The sequence below is a fragment of the Octopus sinensis genome, linkage group LG19 (genome assembly GCF_006345805.1).
Source record: "Octopus sinensis linkage group LG19, ASM634580v1, whole genome shotgun sequence".
In the NCBI taxonomy this organism is placed as follows: domain Eukaryota; kingdom Metazoa; phylum Mollusca; class Cephalopoda; order Octopoda; family Octopodidae; genus Octopus; species Octopus sinensis.
Window position 1 is genome coordinate 47,965,399 of NC_043015.1, and position 15,656 is coordinate 47,981,054.

Genomic DNA, 15,656 nt, shown 5'->3' on the forward strand with positions numbered 1-15,656 from the left:
TCTTTTTCCGAACCGCTAAGTGACGGGGACATAAACACACCAGTATCAGTTGTCAAGCAATGCTAGGGGGACAAACACACACATACATATATATACATATACATATATACGACAGGCTTTCAGTTTCCATCTACCAAATCCACTCACAAGGCATTGGTCGGCCCGGGGCTATAGCAGAAGACACTTGCCCAAGATGCCACGCAGTGGGACTGAACCCGGAACCATATGGTTGGTTAGCAAGCTACTTACCACAAAGCCACTCCTGCGCCTTTTTATTTTTTGAGGGTATCAGTTGATTAAGGAAAATAGAAATAAGAATCTGAATAAAAGGAATTAAAGAAAAATATCGATATGATTAATTAGTAATGCAAGCATGGCTGAGTGGCTGTGTGGTAAGTAGCTTGCTTACCAACCACATGGTTCCGGGTTCAGTCCCACTGCGTGGCATCTTGGGCAAGTGTCTTCTGCTATAGCCTCGGGCTGACCAATGCCTTGTGAGTGGATTTGGTAGACGGAAACTGAAAGAAGCCTGTCGTATATACGTATATATATATATATATATATATATATATATATATATATATATATATATATATATGTGTGTGTGTATATGTTTGTGTGTCTGTGTTTGTCCCCCTAGCATTGCTTGACAACCGATGCTGGTGTGTTTACGTCCCCGTCACTTAGCGGTTCAGCAAAAGAGACCGATAGAATAAGTACTGGGCTTACAAAGAATAAGTCCCGGGGTCGATTTGCTCGACTAAAGGCGGTGCTCCAGCATGGCCGCAGTCAAATGACTGAAACAAGTAAAAGAGAGAGAGAGAGTATATGATTAAGAAACCGGCTTTGCACTCATGAGGTTTCAGGTTCAGTTCCACTACACAGCAGCTCAGGCAAGTGTCTTCTACTATAGCCCTGGGTTGATCAATACACTGTTAGTGAATTTGGTTGATGGAAATTGTGTAGAAGACTATCGTGTGTGTGTGTGTATGTCTGTCTGTCTCTGTCTGCCTGCCTGTCTGTCTGTTCCCCTCGCCACGGCTTGGTAACCAGTGTTGGTTTGTTTACTTAGCAGTTCAACAAATGAGACCATTAAAATAAGTGCTAGACTGTGGCCAAGCTGGGACACCGCCTTGAAGTGTTTTAGTTGAAACAAATGAACTCCAGGGTTTATTTTTTTAAAGCCTGGTACTTATTCTGTCAATCTCTTCTGCTGAACCGCTAAGTCACGGGGACATAACCACACCAACATTGACTGTTGAGTGGTGGTGGCTGGAAGAATACAGACACAAAGACACACACACAGATAATACATATAACTATGTGTGTGTGTGTGTAATATCTACATGTATGTATGTGTGCATATATATATATATATATATATATATGTGAAATTAAATGATGATGATGATATGTGTGTATATTGAGTGTTATACTAATACATCAGTTTGTTTTGTATACCACCTGTCTTCGTTTTTTGTTTTTTTTTTGTAAACTCTCCCTATATATATATATATATATATATATATATTTATCAAATGAAATAAATGTATCAAATGAAATATATGTATCATATATCATATCACCTATGCCACTAGCTGACATATACAGGTGCTTACATTTATCAAGTATTCACCCTGAATTTATTGTACCTAACTATGATAGATCGTTAGCTCCTACATGCATTTTTTTCTCTCCTTGTTTCTCTCCTTGTTTTTTTCTGTGTATCTTTCTGTCGAAGAGCGTAGGCTCGAAACGTAAAAGACTTGTTCTATTTCTATTCCTGAGCGCCATACTAATACATTTGTTTGTTTGTACTCCACCTGCCTTCGTCTTTTGTTTATTTTCGTAAACCTTCCCGTTATATATATATATATATAGAAAATAGTAAAAAGTGAAAAAACTACAGAAGGCTTGTTTTAAAAGGTTAAAAAATATATATTTGAGTCATTATGTCAGAAGAATGTTATAAATTTTTTTCATACAATGACATAGTTTTTTCTGTAGTTTTTTCACTTTTTACTATTTTCTATATATTCAACCACGTGCTTTCACACACCAACTTTCTCATATATTATATATATATATATACGACAAGCTTCTTGCAGTTTCTGTCTACCAAATCCACTCACAAGGCTTTGGTCAGCCTGAGGCTATAGTAGAAAACACTCGCCCAAAGTACAAAGTACCACGCAGTGGGACTGAATTGAGGACCATTTGGTTGGGAAGCAAACTTCTTACCACACAGCCACTGAGATATATTTCTATTTACAGAATACCCCAAAGAAGAAAACCTGCTTTGACGAAAGGACTATCATTAGCAAATCTGAAAATTACAGCAATGTATCGTATAGGAGTGAATCTTGGGAAGACCCTGCCGAGAAGAAACATAAACCGAAATTACTTCAACAGTTGGAATTCTTCTTAGAGAAAGAATTATATTTGCTTGGAGTTAGCAATCATGATGTTAACGACATTTCTCTGCAGGTAAAACTCTCGATAAATTTGTTTATACTCTCTTTTACTCTTTTACTTGTTTCAGTCATTTGACTGCGGCCATGCTGGAGCACCGCCTTCAGTCGAGCAAATCGAACCCCCGGGAATTATTCTTTGTAAGCCCAGTACTTATTCTATCGGTCTCTTTTTGCCGAACCGCTAAGTGACGGGGACATAAACACACCAGCATCGGTTGTCAAGCAATGCTAGAGGGACAAACACAGACACACAAACATATACACACACATACATATATACGACAGGCTTCTTTCAGTTTCCGTCTACCAAATCCACTCACAAGCCATTGGTCGGCCCGGGGTTATAGCAGTAGACACTTGCCCAAGATGCCACACAGTGGGACTGAACCCGGAATCATGTGGTTGGTTAGCAAGCTACTTACCACACAGCCACTCCTGCGCCTTATCACAACTTTTATTTTATACCCAGAAACTAGAAGAAACCTAGGATCTTTACCTTTTTACCGACAGATTTAAAAAATAATTTTTTGTAACTAAACACTTTCAGACTTCAGACACTGGTGGAATGTATCACATAAAACATCTTTTACTCTTAGCGTTTTTGAGAAAAGCTTATATTTAGGAAGTTATTTCACTTTAAAGTTGTCCTATTTCAGTAATTTCAACCAATCAATGATGTGTATTCAGCTGATTAAAATTACTGCCGTTGTTTGTCAACAACGACTATCGGCGGTGTATATTTTGCTTGTCACTGTTATTTATGACATCATTCGTATGTTTCTACTGGTTTTAGCTTTAAGGTTTTAGGGTTAGGATTGGGGTTTTAGGGTTAGAGCTACGGAAAAAAATAAAATATGAAGCACGAACGATTATGGTGGTGCCATGAAGTAAACATGCTTCAGATACACTCATTTATTCATACAAGCATAACTCAGATGAAATATGTCATAAATAACAGTGACAAACGAAATATACACCTCTGGAAGTTGTTGTTGACAAACAACAGCAGTAATTTTATTCAGCTGAATACACATCATTGATTGGTTGAAATTACCGAAATCCGACAATTTTATCAAGAAATATCTTCCAAATTACAGAATTTTCTGAATTTTCTCAACAACACCAAGAGTAAAAGATGTTTTATGTGACATATTCTACAAGTATACGGAGTTTGAAAGTGTTTAGTTACAAAAAATTATTTTTTAAATCTGTCGTTCAAAACGTAAAGATCTGAAACCTATTGTGTATGTATATATATATATATGTGTATACATGATGGGTGTCTGCTTGTTAGCCAAGCATGGCTATCAGTAACAGGTTGACTTATAACTGATTGTTCTTATGAACGTGAGATCAACAGTGACTCATGAAGCCAGTAAGAGACTTAGAAAATTTTGCAAAGACTGCAAACTAAATCTCTGTTTTCAGTCTGACAATTAGGCCACTCAGGTGAAGGATCTTTATCGGTTTTCAAATGTTTCATGGGCCTGGGGCATCTCTTGCAAGTTTTGCCTTGTACTTCGCATCTCCAGATGGACAAACAGACAGACAGACAGAACACAGATGTATGAATGGCAGATCACTTAAATGATGTCCTCCAAGGGTCTGTAAAGCGAGATTTGGTTCAGAACCAAATATTATGAAACTCTGAGTAGCTCAGTGGATTAAGAGGTTTTTATAACTGCATTACACATACACAGTGAAGGCGCATGGCTCAATGGTTAGAACATCAAGCTTACGATCATGAGGTTGTGAGTTCAAATCCCGGATCAGGCTGTGTGTTGTGTTCTTGAGCAAGACACTTTATTTCACGTTGCTCCAATTCACTCAACTGTAGAAATGAGTTGCAATGACACAGGTGCCAAGCTGTATCGGCCCCTTTGCCTTTCCCTTGTATAACACTGGTGGCATGGAGAGGGGAGGCCGGTATGCATGGGTGACTGCTGGTCTTCCATAAACAACCTTGCCTGGACTTGTGCCTGGGAAGGTAACTTTCTAGGTGCAATCCCATGGTCAGTCATGACCGAAGGGGGTCTCAGCACATACACACATGCATATATACACATACACACATGCATACATACACACACATGCATACATAGACACGCACATACACATACACACACACACATAAACTGGTACTCCATCACTTACAACAACAAGGGTTCCAGTAGATCTAATCAACAGAACAGCTTGCTTGTGAAATTAACATGCAAGTGGCTGAGCACTCCACAGACACACGTATCCTTCACATAGTTCTCAGGGAAATTCACTGTGACAAGGCTGGACCTTTGAAATACAGGCATCACTCATTTTTATCAGCTGAGTGAACTGGAACAACATGAAATAAAGTATCTTGCCCAAGGCTGGACACAGGTAAAAAGCTTAGCAGTATTTCGTCTGCCGGCAAGCTGGTTAAACACGCTGGGCGAAATGCGTAGCCATATTTCGTCTCGTTACGTTCTGAGTTCAAATTCCGCCAAGGTTGACTTTGCCTTTCATCCTTTCAGGGTTGATTAAATAAGTACCAGTTACGGACTGGGGTCGATATAATCGACTTAATCCGTGTGTCTGTCCTTGTTTGTCCCCTCTGTGTTTAGCCCCTTGTGGGTAGTAAAGAAATAGGTATTTCGTCTGACATTACTTTCTGGGTTTATATTCCACCGAGGTCAACTTTGCCTTTCATCCTTTCGGGGTCAATAAATTAAGTACCAGTTACACACTGGGGGCGATGTAATCGACTTAATCCTTTTGTCTGTCCTTGTTTGTCCCCTCTGTGTTTAGCCCCTTGTGGGTAGTAAAGAAATAAGAAACGTTAGAACGCCGGGCGAAATGCTTAGTGGTATTTCGTCTACCATTACGTTCTGGGTTCAAATTCTGCTGAGGTCATCTTTGCCTTTCATCCTTTCAGGGTCGATAAATTAAGTACCAGTTACGCACTAGAGTCAATGTAATCGACTTAATCCTTTTGTCTATCCTTGTTTGTTCCCTCTATGTTTAGCCCCTTGTGGGCAATAAAGAAATAAGAAACATTAGCATGCTGGGAGAAATGCTTAGTGGTATTTCGTCTGTCTTTACAATCTTTTTTTTTTTTCAAACCATTTTTTATATATTTTAAATAAATTACTTTGAATCGTTATTGATCTCCATGTAATATTTCTCTATTTTGTATGTTATTTATCACTGTAATATCCTTTTATTTTACGATAGGCTCACCAAGAAGCTTTTGAATATTTAATTGATAACTTTAAGACATACAAAAGTATATTGTCTTCTATCAAAAATTCATATGAAGTAACTCTGAGTAAACTGCGGTCACAACTCCGCGAATTAGATTTAATGAAGGTGAGTGAAGTATTGTAAGGATTTGAAATATTGCAAAAATTTATAAAAACTTGAACAAATGCGGCTTTGTGGTAAGAAGTTTGCTTCTGAACCACATATTTCAGTCCCATTATGTGGCACCTTGTGTAAGTATCTTCTTCTATAGCACCAGGCAGACCAAAGCCTTGTGAGTGTATTTAGTAGACAGAAACTGAAACCATCCCATTGCGCGTGTGTGTATGTAATTATCCCCACCATCATCATTATCATTTAATGTCCATTTTCCATGCTGGCATGTGTTGGATGATTTGACTGAGGTCTGGAGAGCCAGCAACTACACCAGGCTCCAGTCTGATCTAGCAATGTTTCTACAGCTGGATGCCCTTCCTAATGCCAACCACTCTGAGAGTGTACTGGGTGCTTTTCATGTGCCACCAGCACAGGAACCAGTCAGAGGGTATAGGTATCAGCCACGTTTGGATGGTACTCTTTACATACCACCAGAACAGAAGCCAGTCAGGCAGACCTGGCATTGACCACATTCGAATGGTGTTTTTTACGTACCACCAGCATGGGAGCTAGTTAGGGGACACTGGTATCAACCACATTTGGATGATGCATTTTATATGCCACCACAACAGGAGCCAGACAGGGGGCACTGGTCACAGTTACAATTTTGGTTTTATTTTACTCAACAGGTCTTCTCAAGCATAACATATCACCCAATGCATCAAAGGTACTCTTAAATGGGCCAGACATGCAACACTGGCAAATTCACTCACAAGGCTTTGGTCAGCCCGAGGCTACAGTAGAAGACATTTGCCCAAGGTGCCAGGCAGTGGGACTGAACCCAGAACCATGTGGTTAGGAAGCAAGCTTCTTACTACACAGCCACTCCTGCGCCTTTAATTAATAAAATGGAGAAGAAAGAAAAAATAAAAAAACAAAGAGAGGACATAGCACAAGCAATGTTATAGGAATATGACACTCAGAGAAGGAAAAGAGTAGTTGTTTTCTGTTTTGAGCATAGCTCTTCTTCAGAAACAGGAAAAATGGGAAAGTCTAATGGGAAGGAGGAAGAAGGAGGAAAAAATCGCCTATAATCCATGTGTGGTTGTATAACTTCTTTTATGTATATGTAGCTGTGAAAAACGCAATTAAGTTTTATTTGTTTTATTTGGCTCTTCAGCAAATGGTTGTTACTACTGCTGAAAAATATGAAAAGAAGATCATGGATGTTTATGAGGACAAAAAACAAGGTAAGGTAAATTTTTTGTAAGTGAAATATCATATAGGAAATATTATATTATATTATATTTGATGATATTATATCAGTGAAGGCCATATCTAATAATTTGAATATTTTTGAAAAAAGTATATTCAGATGTCTACCAAATCCATTCCCAGTGCTTTGATAGGCATCGGTCTGTTACATAAGAACTGAACATGAAACCACATGGTTTGGAAGCAAACTTCTTAACCACAGCTACACATGTGTGGCCGTATGGTAAGAAGCTTGCTTCCCAACCACATGGTTCCAGGTTCAGTCTCCATATCTTACTCAATATTTCACATTTTCTCAGCTTCCATTGTTTTCTTAGCTATTCGTCTGTCTACCTTATTATTCACTCCTAGATATTAGGTTGTTAAGAAAGTTCTTGCAGTTTTTAACCTTTAAATTCAGATGCACATATCTCGACTCAAACAAAACTTTATTAAGCGAAATAAACTCCATCAGGATCAACACACATTTGCCAATGGGAAACAAGTTTATTTATGCCAGTAGCATAAAAATCCTGCATTCTGGTGGTGATGAAGTCGATGAAGGCATGTTTGGCATCATCTTGGTTTTTGAAGCATTTCTCACACAGGAAGTTGTTGAGATGCTTGAAAAAGTGGTAGACAAGAGGTCTGGTGAGTATGGTGGATGAGGCAGAGTTTCGTAGCCCAATTCGTTCAACTTCTGCAGGGTCAGTTGTGTGACGTGTGGCTGAGCATTGTTGTGGAGAATTGATCCTTTTCCATTGACCAATGCTGGCTGTTGTTGGAGTTTCTTATGCATTTCATCCATTTGCTGACAGTACTTCTCTGCTGTAATGGTTTCACCTGGATCCAAAAAGCTGTGATGGATGAGACCGGCTTCAGACCACCAAACAGTCACCATGACCTTCTTTTGGTGCAACTTTGGCTTCGGGAAGTGCCATGGAGCTTTGTTGGTGTCCAACCACTGAGCTGAGCATTGCTGGTTGCTGTAAAGAATCCACTTTTCATCGCAAGTCACAATCTGGTTGAGAAATGGGTCATTCTTGTTGCGTAAAAGAAGGGAAGACGACACTTCTAAACGGCGTTTTTTTTTGGTTGTCATTCAATTCGTGCAGCACCCATTTCTCAAGTATTTTTGTTTTTCCAATCTCTTTCAATTGGTTGGAAATTGTCGTATACGTTACGTCTTATTCAGAAGCAAGCTCTCGAACAGTTGTGCATGGATTGGCTTCGACTAAGGCTTTTAGTTGGTTGTTGTCAACATCCGATGGCCGAGCACTATGCTTATCATCTTCAAGCCTCTCTTCACCGCTACAAAATTTCTTGAACCACCATTGTGCTGTACGTTCATTAGTGGTTCCTGGGCCAAATGCATCGATGATATTGCGAGCTGTTTCAGCAGCTTTTCAGCCTAGCTTGAACTGGAATAAGAAAATTGTGCGAATTTGCTTTTTGTCCATGTCGTATTCAATGTTCCGGAAAAAATAGCCTAATTATTCAAAAAGAAAAAAAGAGTAACACATTAGACAGAGTGAAAAACAAGCTTTAAAATTATATATAAAGTCAAAGTAATTTAATGAAAATTAATTTGAAAATACATAATTTAAAACCAAAATTTAAAATTCCACAAGAACCTTCTTGACAACCTAATACATTTATCCATGATGGCACATGGCCTAATGGCTAGGTTGTACTCCTGACCATAAATAAGTGGTTTCAATTCCCAGACCTTACAATGCATTGTGTTCTTGAGCAAGGCACTTCATTTCACATTGGTCCAGTCCACTCAGCTGTAAATGAGTAACCCTCAGTTGACTGGTGGCCCATTCAGGGGGAATGTTGTGATCTTAGTCATTTATATGCCATGCAATCAAGACGGCGAGCTGGCAGAAACGTTAGCATGCCGGGCAAGATGCGTAGCTGTATTTCATCTGTCGCTACGTTCTGAGTTCAAATTCCGCCGAGGTCGACTTTGCCTTTCATCCTTTCAGGGTCGATATAATTGACTTAATCCCTTTGTCTGTCCTTGTTTGTCCCCTCTGTGTTTAGCCCCTTGTGGGTAGTAAAGAAATAGGTATTTCATCTGTCATTACGTTCTGAGTTCAAATTCCGCCAAAGTTGACTTTGCCTTTCATCCTTTCGGGGTCAATAAATTAAGTACCAGTTATGCACTGGTGTCGATCTAATCGACTTAATCCCTTTGTCTGTCCTTGTTTGTCCCCTCTGTGTTTAGCCCCTTGTGGGTAGTAAAGAAATATATATGCCATGCAATCCAGGTAACTGGCCCTATGAGTACTACAACATGAGACAGCAATGTCTAGGGAACTTACTTTTGGCTCTTTTAAAAAAAATTTTTTTTCACATTTATCCATCCATCTCTCTCTCTGTCTGTTTGTCCACCTGTCTGATCTATTTCTGTCAATCAATTTTTTTTTTCTTTTCTTTTTTATGTTTTTGGTTTTTGAAGAACTTGTTTTGATGGAAGAACAGCACATCAGGCTGCAGAAAAACGTGCAAAGTTTGTTGGAGCATAAACGGGATATCGAATATATACTAGGTAGATTGAAGGAGGAAGTAGACGACATTCATGAGAAATATGATCAGCAACGTAGTCGTCATAAGATGCTGGTCACCGAAATAAACCATCTTCTTGCCCAGCAGCAATTCACAATGAAACAAATAATGAAACGCCGATCGTCAGACGGTGCACCACCAGAAGTTCAAGAAGATCCCGTCGCTCTTAAGAATGCAGTCAAGTGCGTTTTTGCTTATCACTTCCATCACTACCATTTACCACTGCCCCCACCCCTACCACCACCACATAGCTGCATCATAGCTGTTACTGTTCATTAGTCATCTATCGTTATCATTATCATACATATCAAAAAGGGTGGGGTGCTGGCAGAATCGTTAGCATGTTGGGCAAAATGCTTAGTGGTATTTCGTCTGCCGCTATGTTCTGAGTTCAAATTCCGCCGAAGTCAACTTTGCCTTTCATCCTTTCGGGGTTGATAAATTAAGTACCAGTTACGCACTGGTGTCAATCTAATCGACTTAATCCCTTTGTCTGTCCTTGTTTGTCCCCTCTATGTTTAGCCCCTTGTGGGCAATAAAGAAATAGGTATTTCATCTGCCGCTATGTTCTGAATTCAAATTCCACCAAGGTCGACTCTGGGGTCGATATAATCAACTTAACCCCCACCCCTAAGCTGCCCTTAGATTTGAAATCATTATCATACGTATGACCGTACAACAGGCACCCATGCCAACACCCTTGCTTGCGAAGACATGTTGGGGCAAGCGAAATCGAAATCGAATTGAACCAGCCAGGATCCCTGGTCTGGTGGTACGTAAAAAGCACCATCCGACTCGTGGCCGATGCCAGCACCGCCTCGTCTGGCTTCCGTGCCGGTGGCACATAAAATACACCAATCCGACCGTGGCCGTTGCCAGCCTCGCCTGGCACCTGTGCAGGTGGCAAGTAAAAAGCACCCACTACACTCACGGAGTGGTTGGCGTTAGGAAGGGCATCCAGCTGTAGAAACACTGCCAGATAAGACTGGAGCCTGGTGCAGCCTTCTGGCTTCCCAGATCCCCGGTCGAACCGTCCAACCCATGCTAGCATGGAGAACGGACGTTAAACGATGATGATTAATCTCTATTAATCGTGTAGGTGCAGGAGTGGCTGTGTGGTAAGTAGCTTGATTGCCAACAACATGGTTCTGGGTTCAGTCCCACTGCGTGGCACCTTGGGCAAGTGTCTTCTACTATAGCCTCGGGCCAAGGTTCAATGAAATAAGTACCAGTTGAGCACCGGGGTCAATGTAATCAGGTAGCCCCCACCCCACCTCACAGCCACACCCCTGCAAGAAAAAATTTTAGGCCTTGTGCCTGTGAGCACAAAGAATATTAATTAGCGCTGTTTATTTTTAAGGTTTGTTAATAAAGATGTTATCGTTTGCTGAAATTAAATGCTTAATAACATCGAATAGAATTTGAAGAGAGAGAGAACTCTTTCCACTCATTTTTATTGCAGAGAGGCAAAGTTAAAAGAAAGAACTGCAAGCAAAATGTATTCTCAAATGAATGCAAATTATTGTGATGTTTTACCAAGAAAAGATTATGATTCTTTCAAAAAGAAATACGACGTAAGCCATTTTCTTTGTCTCATATGAGGGGGTGTGCTGAAAAGTTCCTGGTTTTGGGGTAAAAGAAAATACAGGAAGATCCGTTAATTATGGTTATATTCAATGAATTCACCTCTCAGATTCATACACTTTATTGCAGTGATCTTTCAGTTTTTCTAAGCTCTGTAAAGGAAGCCAGAAGTGTGGGCCTCCCAACCTGGCCATTTGTGATACCCCTTTAAAGCCAGGAACTTTTAAGCACCCCACTCATATATATATATATATATATATATATTATATATATATATATATATATATATATATATAAATATAAATGAAAGAATGGAGTTGAACGACGAATTAACAAAATTCCTTTATTTTCGACATATGTTTCGAAGGCTGCATATTCCTAATTTCGAAGGAATAAGGGGTGCATTATGCCGCCTTCTCATCAGGAAAAACAAGGAACTTATGTCAGCATCAAGATGCACAAAAACTTTTAGATGACTGCCCACACGGAGCCCATAGTGATATATTTATATATATATATATAATTATTAATTTAACATATAAATTACCTATAAGATTTTATTTCATGCTGACTACCTGATATAATCATTAACGTGATTTTATCCTTCAATTCTATTAAGAAGAATATATATATATATATATGGCGGTTCCCCAGTATGGCCACAGATCGTGAGCTGAAACTAGATGAAAATGAAAAAAAATATATATATATGCACATAGATACATGAGGGAGTGCTGAGAAGTTTCTGGCTTTGGGTTAAAAACAATACAGGAGAATCAGTCAGTTATGATTTTATTCAACGTATCCCTCTCTCATATACACACACTTATTGCAGTGGTCCTTAAGATTTTCTAAGCCCTGTAAAAGAACTTGGATGATTGGGCCTCCAACCAAGCCCTTTGCAATATCCTTTAAGCCAGGGTCTTTTCAGCACCCCCTCATACAATTAGCTTTATAACTTTGGTCTATAAAATCTAGAGATATCAGAACTATGAGTACATCAGATAAATCACCTACCCCTCTTCTCCATCCACAATTCCTAGAGGTTCACGGTGGGTAGAGTTCACAGATGTCTCCTCCAGAGTCCAGAAGTTGGCTACCCACCTGGTTCTTGGCCCCAAGCATTTGTCTTACGAAGAAAGGCTGAAGACGCTCGACCTTTATTCTCTAGAAAAACGCCGCCGCCGTGGTGATCTCATTCTTGCTCACAACATCATAAGCGGAAAGTGTAACCTCTCAAAAGAGCTGTTCTTCACTCCTGCTCCAGAGCGTCGGCTGTGGGGTCACTCCAAAAAGCTCTATCTGTGACGATTTCATCTCAATCAAAGGAGAGGGGCTTTCTCCGTCCGGGTTGCGGATCTGTGGAATAAGCTGCCAGACGAGATAAGGAAGATGCCGATGACCGCTCGGTTCAAAGTCTCTCTTGACCAGAAATGGCCTGAACTCTTTGCATGAACACCACCCTGTACACAACTCCATGTCCCCCTACATGGCCTTGCTTTTTGCTTTTTGAGCCAAAAAATTAACTCAACTTAACTTATCAGAAGCAATCATTATTATTCTTTCTGGTTGAATTTCCAAGCATAACCAACTGAGACTATGGATATAATCCAACCATCTACTTCTTGGTATACCCTTAGTGCTCCAGCCAGTTGGCTCAGCTTGAAGAATCTGTCTTGTAATTCTTTCCTGTGACATTCTACTCACATGTCCATAGTACCAACAATATCTGGTGAATGTGGAAGGTGGGGTAACACATCCCAGCCGAGCTGCAGCAATTTTTGTCTGGTTCCCAAAGCATCATGTGTCAAAAATGAACTTCCTTATCTTCTGTTTTAAAGGGTTACAGAATTAACACAGGTTATAGGAACATAAACCTTCTTCCACGAAAAGATGGCTTAAACTGTTCTCTAAATAGAGGTGTAGTCAAATGCTATTTTATGGATTCAACCATGTTCTAAAATAAGTTGAAAGGTAAGCTGCTATAAATCGGCACAAACTTTCCGGACAACCCAATACTAGCACAATCAGCCACAGGTACTACTCTCATAACTAGTACTCGTTTGACGGTGTATTTATTTCAGTAATTATAATAGAGGGTATCTATGAGGTGTCATTTATAATTCTCATCTTGAGTCATACAGTTTGAAGTTAGACCTATTTTTGATTAAGGCCATAATAATAATAATAATAATAATAATAATAATAATAATAATAATTGTGTACAGTGCTCAGGTGAACTACAACTCATCTAAAGTGTATATATAATCAGGTGTAGTTTCGGCGGATTTCGGAAAGCATGAGGGCCTTAAAGGATGCAGTGTCATGGCAGTCAACAACTGACGCAGGCAGTTTATTCCATGCTTCAGTAACTCTGAGCATGAAAAAATGTTTCCGAAAGTCATGGGAGCTGTGTTGTTTTCTGACTTTGTAGGTATGTCCACGTGTGTTAGACACATGGAGATCAAAAAGGTGTTCAGTATTGTTGTTGGTGAGGTGGTTGATAACTTTGTGGGTGTTTACCAAGTCCGTCGCCAGACGCCGGAGCTTCAGTGAATCCATGCCCAGGGAAACAAGGCGCTCAGAATATGGTAGGTGTCTGATGGAAGGTATGCGTTTGGTTGCACATTTCTGGACAGATTCCAGGAGGTCAATGTTCTGAGCAAGATAGGGGTTCCAAACTGATGATGTGAATTCCAAGTGTGGTCGTACCATAGCTGTATACAGTTTTAAATGTAGATAAACAGACCCTAGCTAAAGGCCTTTAATGCATCTAACTTTTATTTTTCTTCAAAAAAGTAAATAAATAAAAGAAATTAAATTTGGTAATTATTGCAGATGAAGATTTCAAGTATTTCTCCAATAAATTAGTAGAAATTATATAAAATTCATTGATAGGTTATAGACTTTTGATCAAAGCATTAAAATGTTTTTGTTTTTTGTTTATTCAGGAAGAAATGACGACCTATGAAGATTTACTGAACACTTACAAACTATTTGGATCTGAACATGGGTAAATCTGATCCTATTATCCCAACCTTTTGCTATTTTTATTCGATATTTTATTCCAGTTTAAGGTGGTGAGCTGGCAGAACCATTAGCAAACAGGACGAAATACTTGACAATATTTCCTCTGAATTTACGTTTTGGGTTCAAATTTCGCTAAGGTTTAATTTCTCGTTCTTTCTTTTGGAGTTGATAAAAGAAGAACCAATGAATAATAATAGGAATAACAACACCAATAACAATTACGAAAAGATGAAGGGAAGGAGGGGGAAGAAGAAGAAGAAAAGGTGTTTGTGTGTATGTATGTATATATATATATATATATATATATATATATATTTCTTTACTACCCACAAGGGGCTAAACATAGAGAGGACAAACAAGGACAGACAAACGGATTAAGTCGGTTACATCGATCCCAGTGCGAAACTGGTACTTTATTTATCGACCCCGAAAGGATGAAAGGCAAAGTTGACGTTGGCGGAATTTGAACTCAGAACGTAACTACAGATGAAATACCGCTAAGCATTTCGCCCGGCGTGCTAACGTTTCTGCCAGCTCACCGCCTTTATATATATATATATATATGTGTGTGTGTGTGTGTGAAGGCATATGGCTCAGTGGTTAGAGCATCGAGCTTACAATCGTGAGGTTGTGAGATCGATTCCTGAACCGGGCTGCATGTTGTGTCTCTTGAGCAAGACACTTTATTTTACGTTGCTTCAGTTCACTCAGCTGTTGAAATGAGTTGCGACGTCACTGGTGCCAAGCTGTATCAGCCCCTTTGCCTTTCCCTTGGATAACATCGGTGGCATGGAGAGGGGAGGCCGGTATGCATGGGCAATTGCTGGTCTTCCATAAACAATTTTGCCCGGACTTGTGGCTCAGAGGGGAACTTTGTAGGTGCAATCCCATGGTCATTCACGACTGAAGGAGGTCCCCGATATATATATATTAACATATATATATATATATTTACACACACACACACATACATATATATATATATATATATATATACATACACACACACATATATATTTATATATCTGAGACCCCCTTCGGTCACGACACAGACCGTGGGATGGTATCTAGAAAGCTACCCTCCCAGGCACAAGTCCGGGCAAGGTTGTTTATGGAAGACCAGCAGTCACCCATGCATATCGGCCTCCACTCTCCACACCACCAGTGTTATCCAAAGGAAAGGCAATGGCTGATACAGCTTGGCAACTGTGACATTGCAACTCATTTTTTCTACAGCTGAGTGAAGTGGAGCAACGTGAGCTTTAGGTGTTTTCGCTGAATAAACACTCACAACGCCTGGTCTGGGAATCGAAACCGTGATCCTACAACCGCGAGTCTGCTGCCCTAACCACTGGGTCATTGCGCCTCCACTATATATATGTATGTATGTATGTATGTATGTATATG

At 39.7% G+C, this 15,656-nt stretch overlaps 1 protein-coding gene across 3 annotated transcripts in view; it reads left to right on the forward strand.

Annotated features, from left to right (window-relative positions):
* Nucleotides 1–15,656, forward strand: part of LOC115221985 (translin-associated factor X-interacting protein 1-like) — a 46,937-nt gene that overhangs the window by 8,715 nt on the left and 22,566 nt on the right. For all 3 annotated transcript variants that reach the window (XM_036511482.1, XM_029792087.2, XM_036511480.1), the window contains 6 exons: nt 2,275–2,487; nt 5,685–5,819; nt 6,988–7,057; nt 9,529–9,817; nt 11,098–11,209; nt 14,171–14,232. In XM_036511482.1, coding sequence (XP_036367375.1) covers nt 2,275–2,487; nt 5,685–5,819; nt 6,988–7,057; nt 9,529–9,817; nt 11,098–11,209; nt 14,171–14,232 — 881 coding nt within the window. The remainder of the gene's footprint in view (nt 1–2,274; nt 2,488–5,684; nt 5,820–6,987; nt 7,058–9,528; nt 9,818–11,097; nt 11,210–14,170; nt 14,233–15,656) is intronic.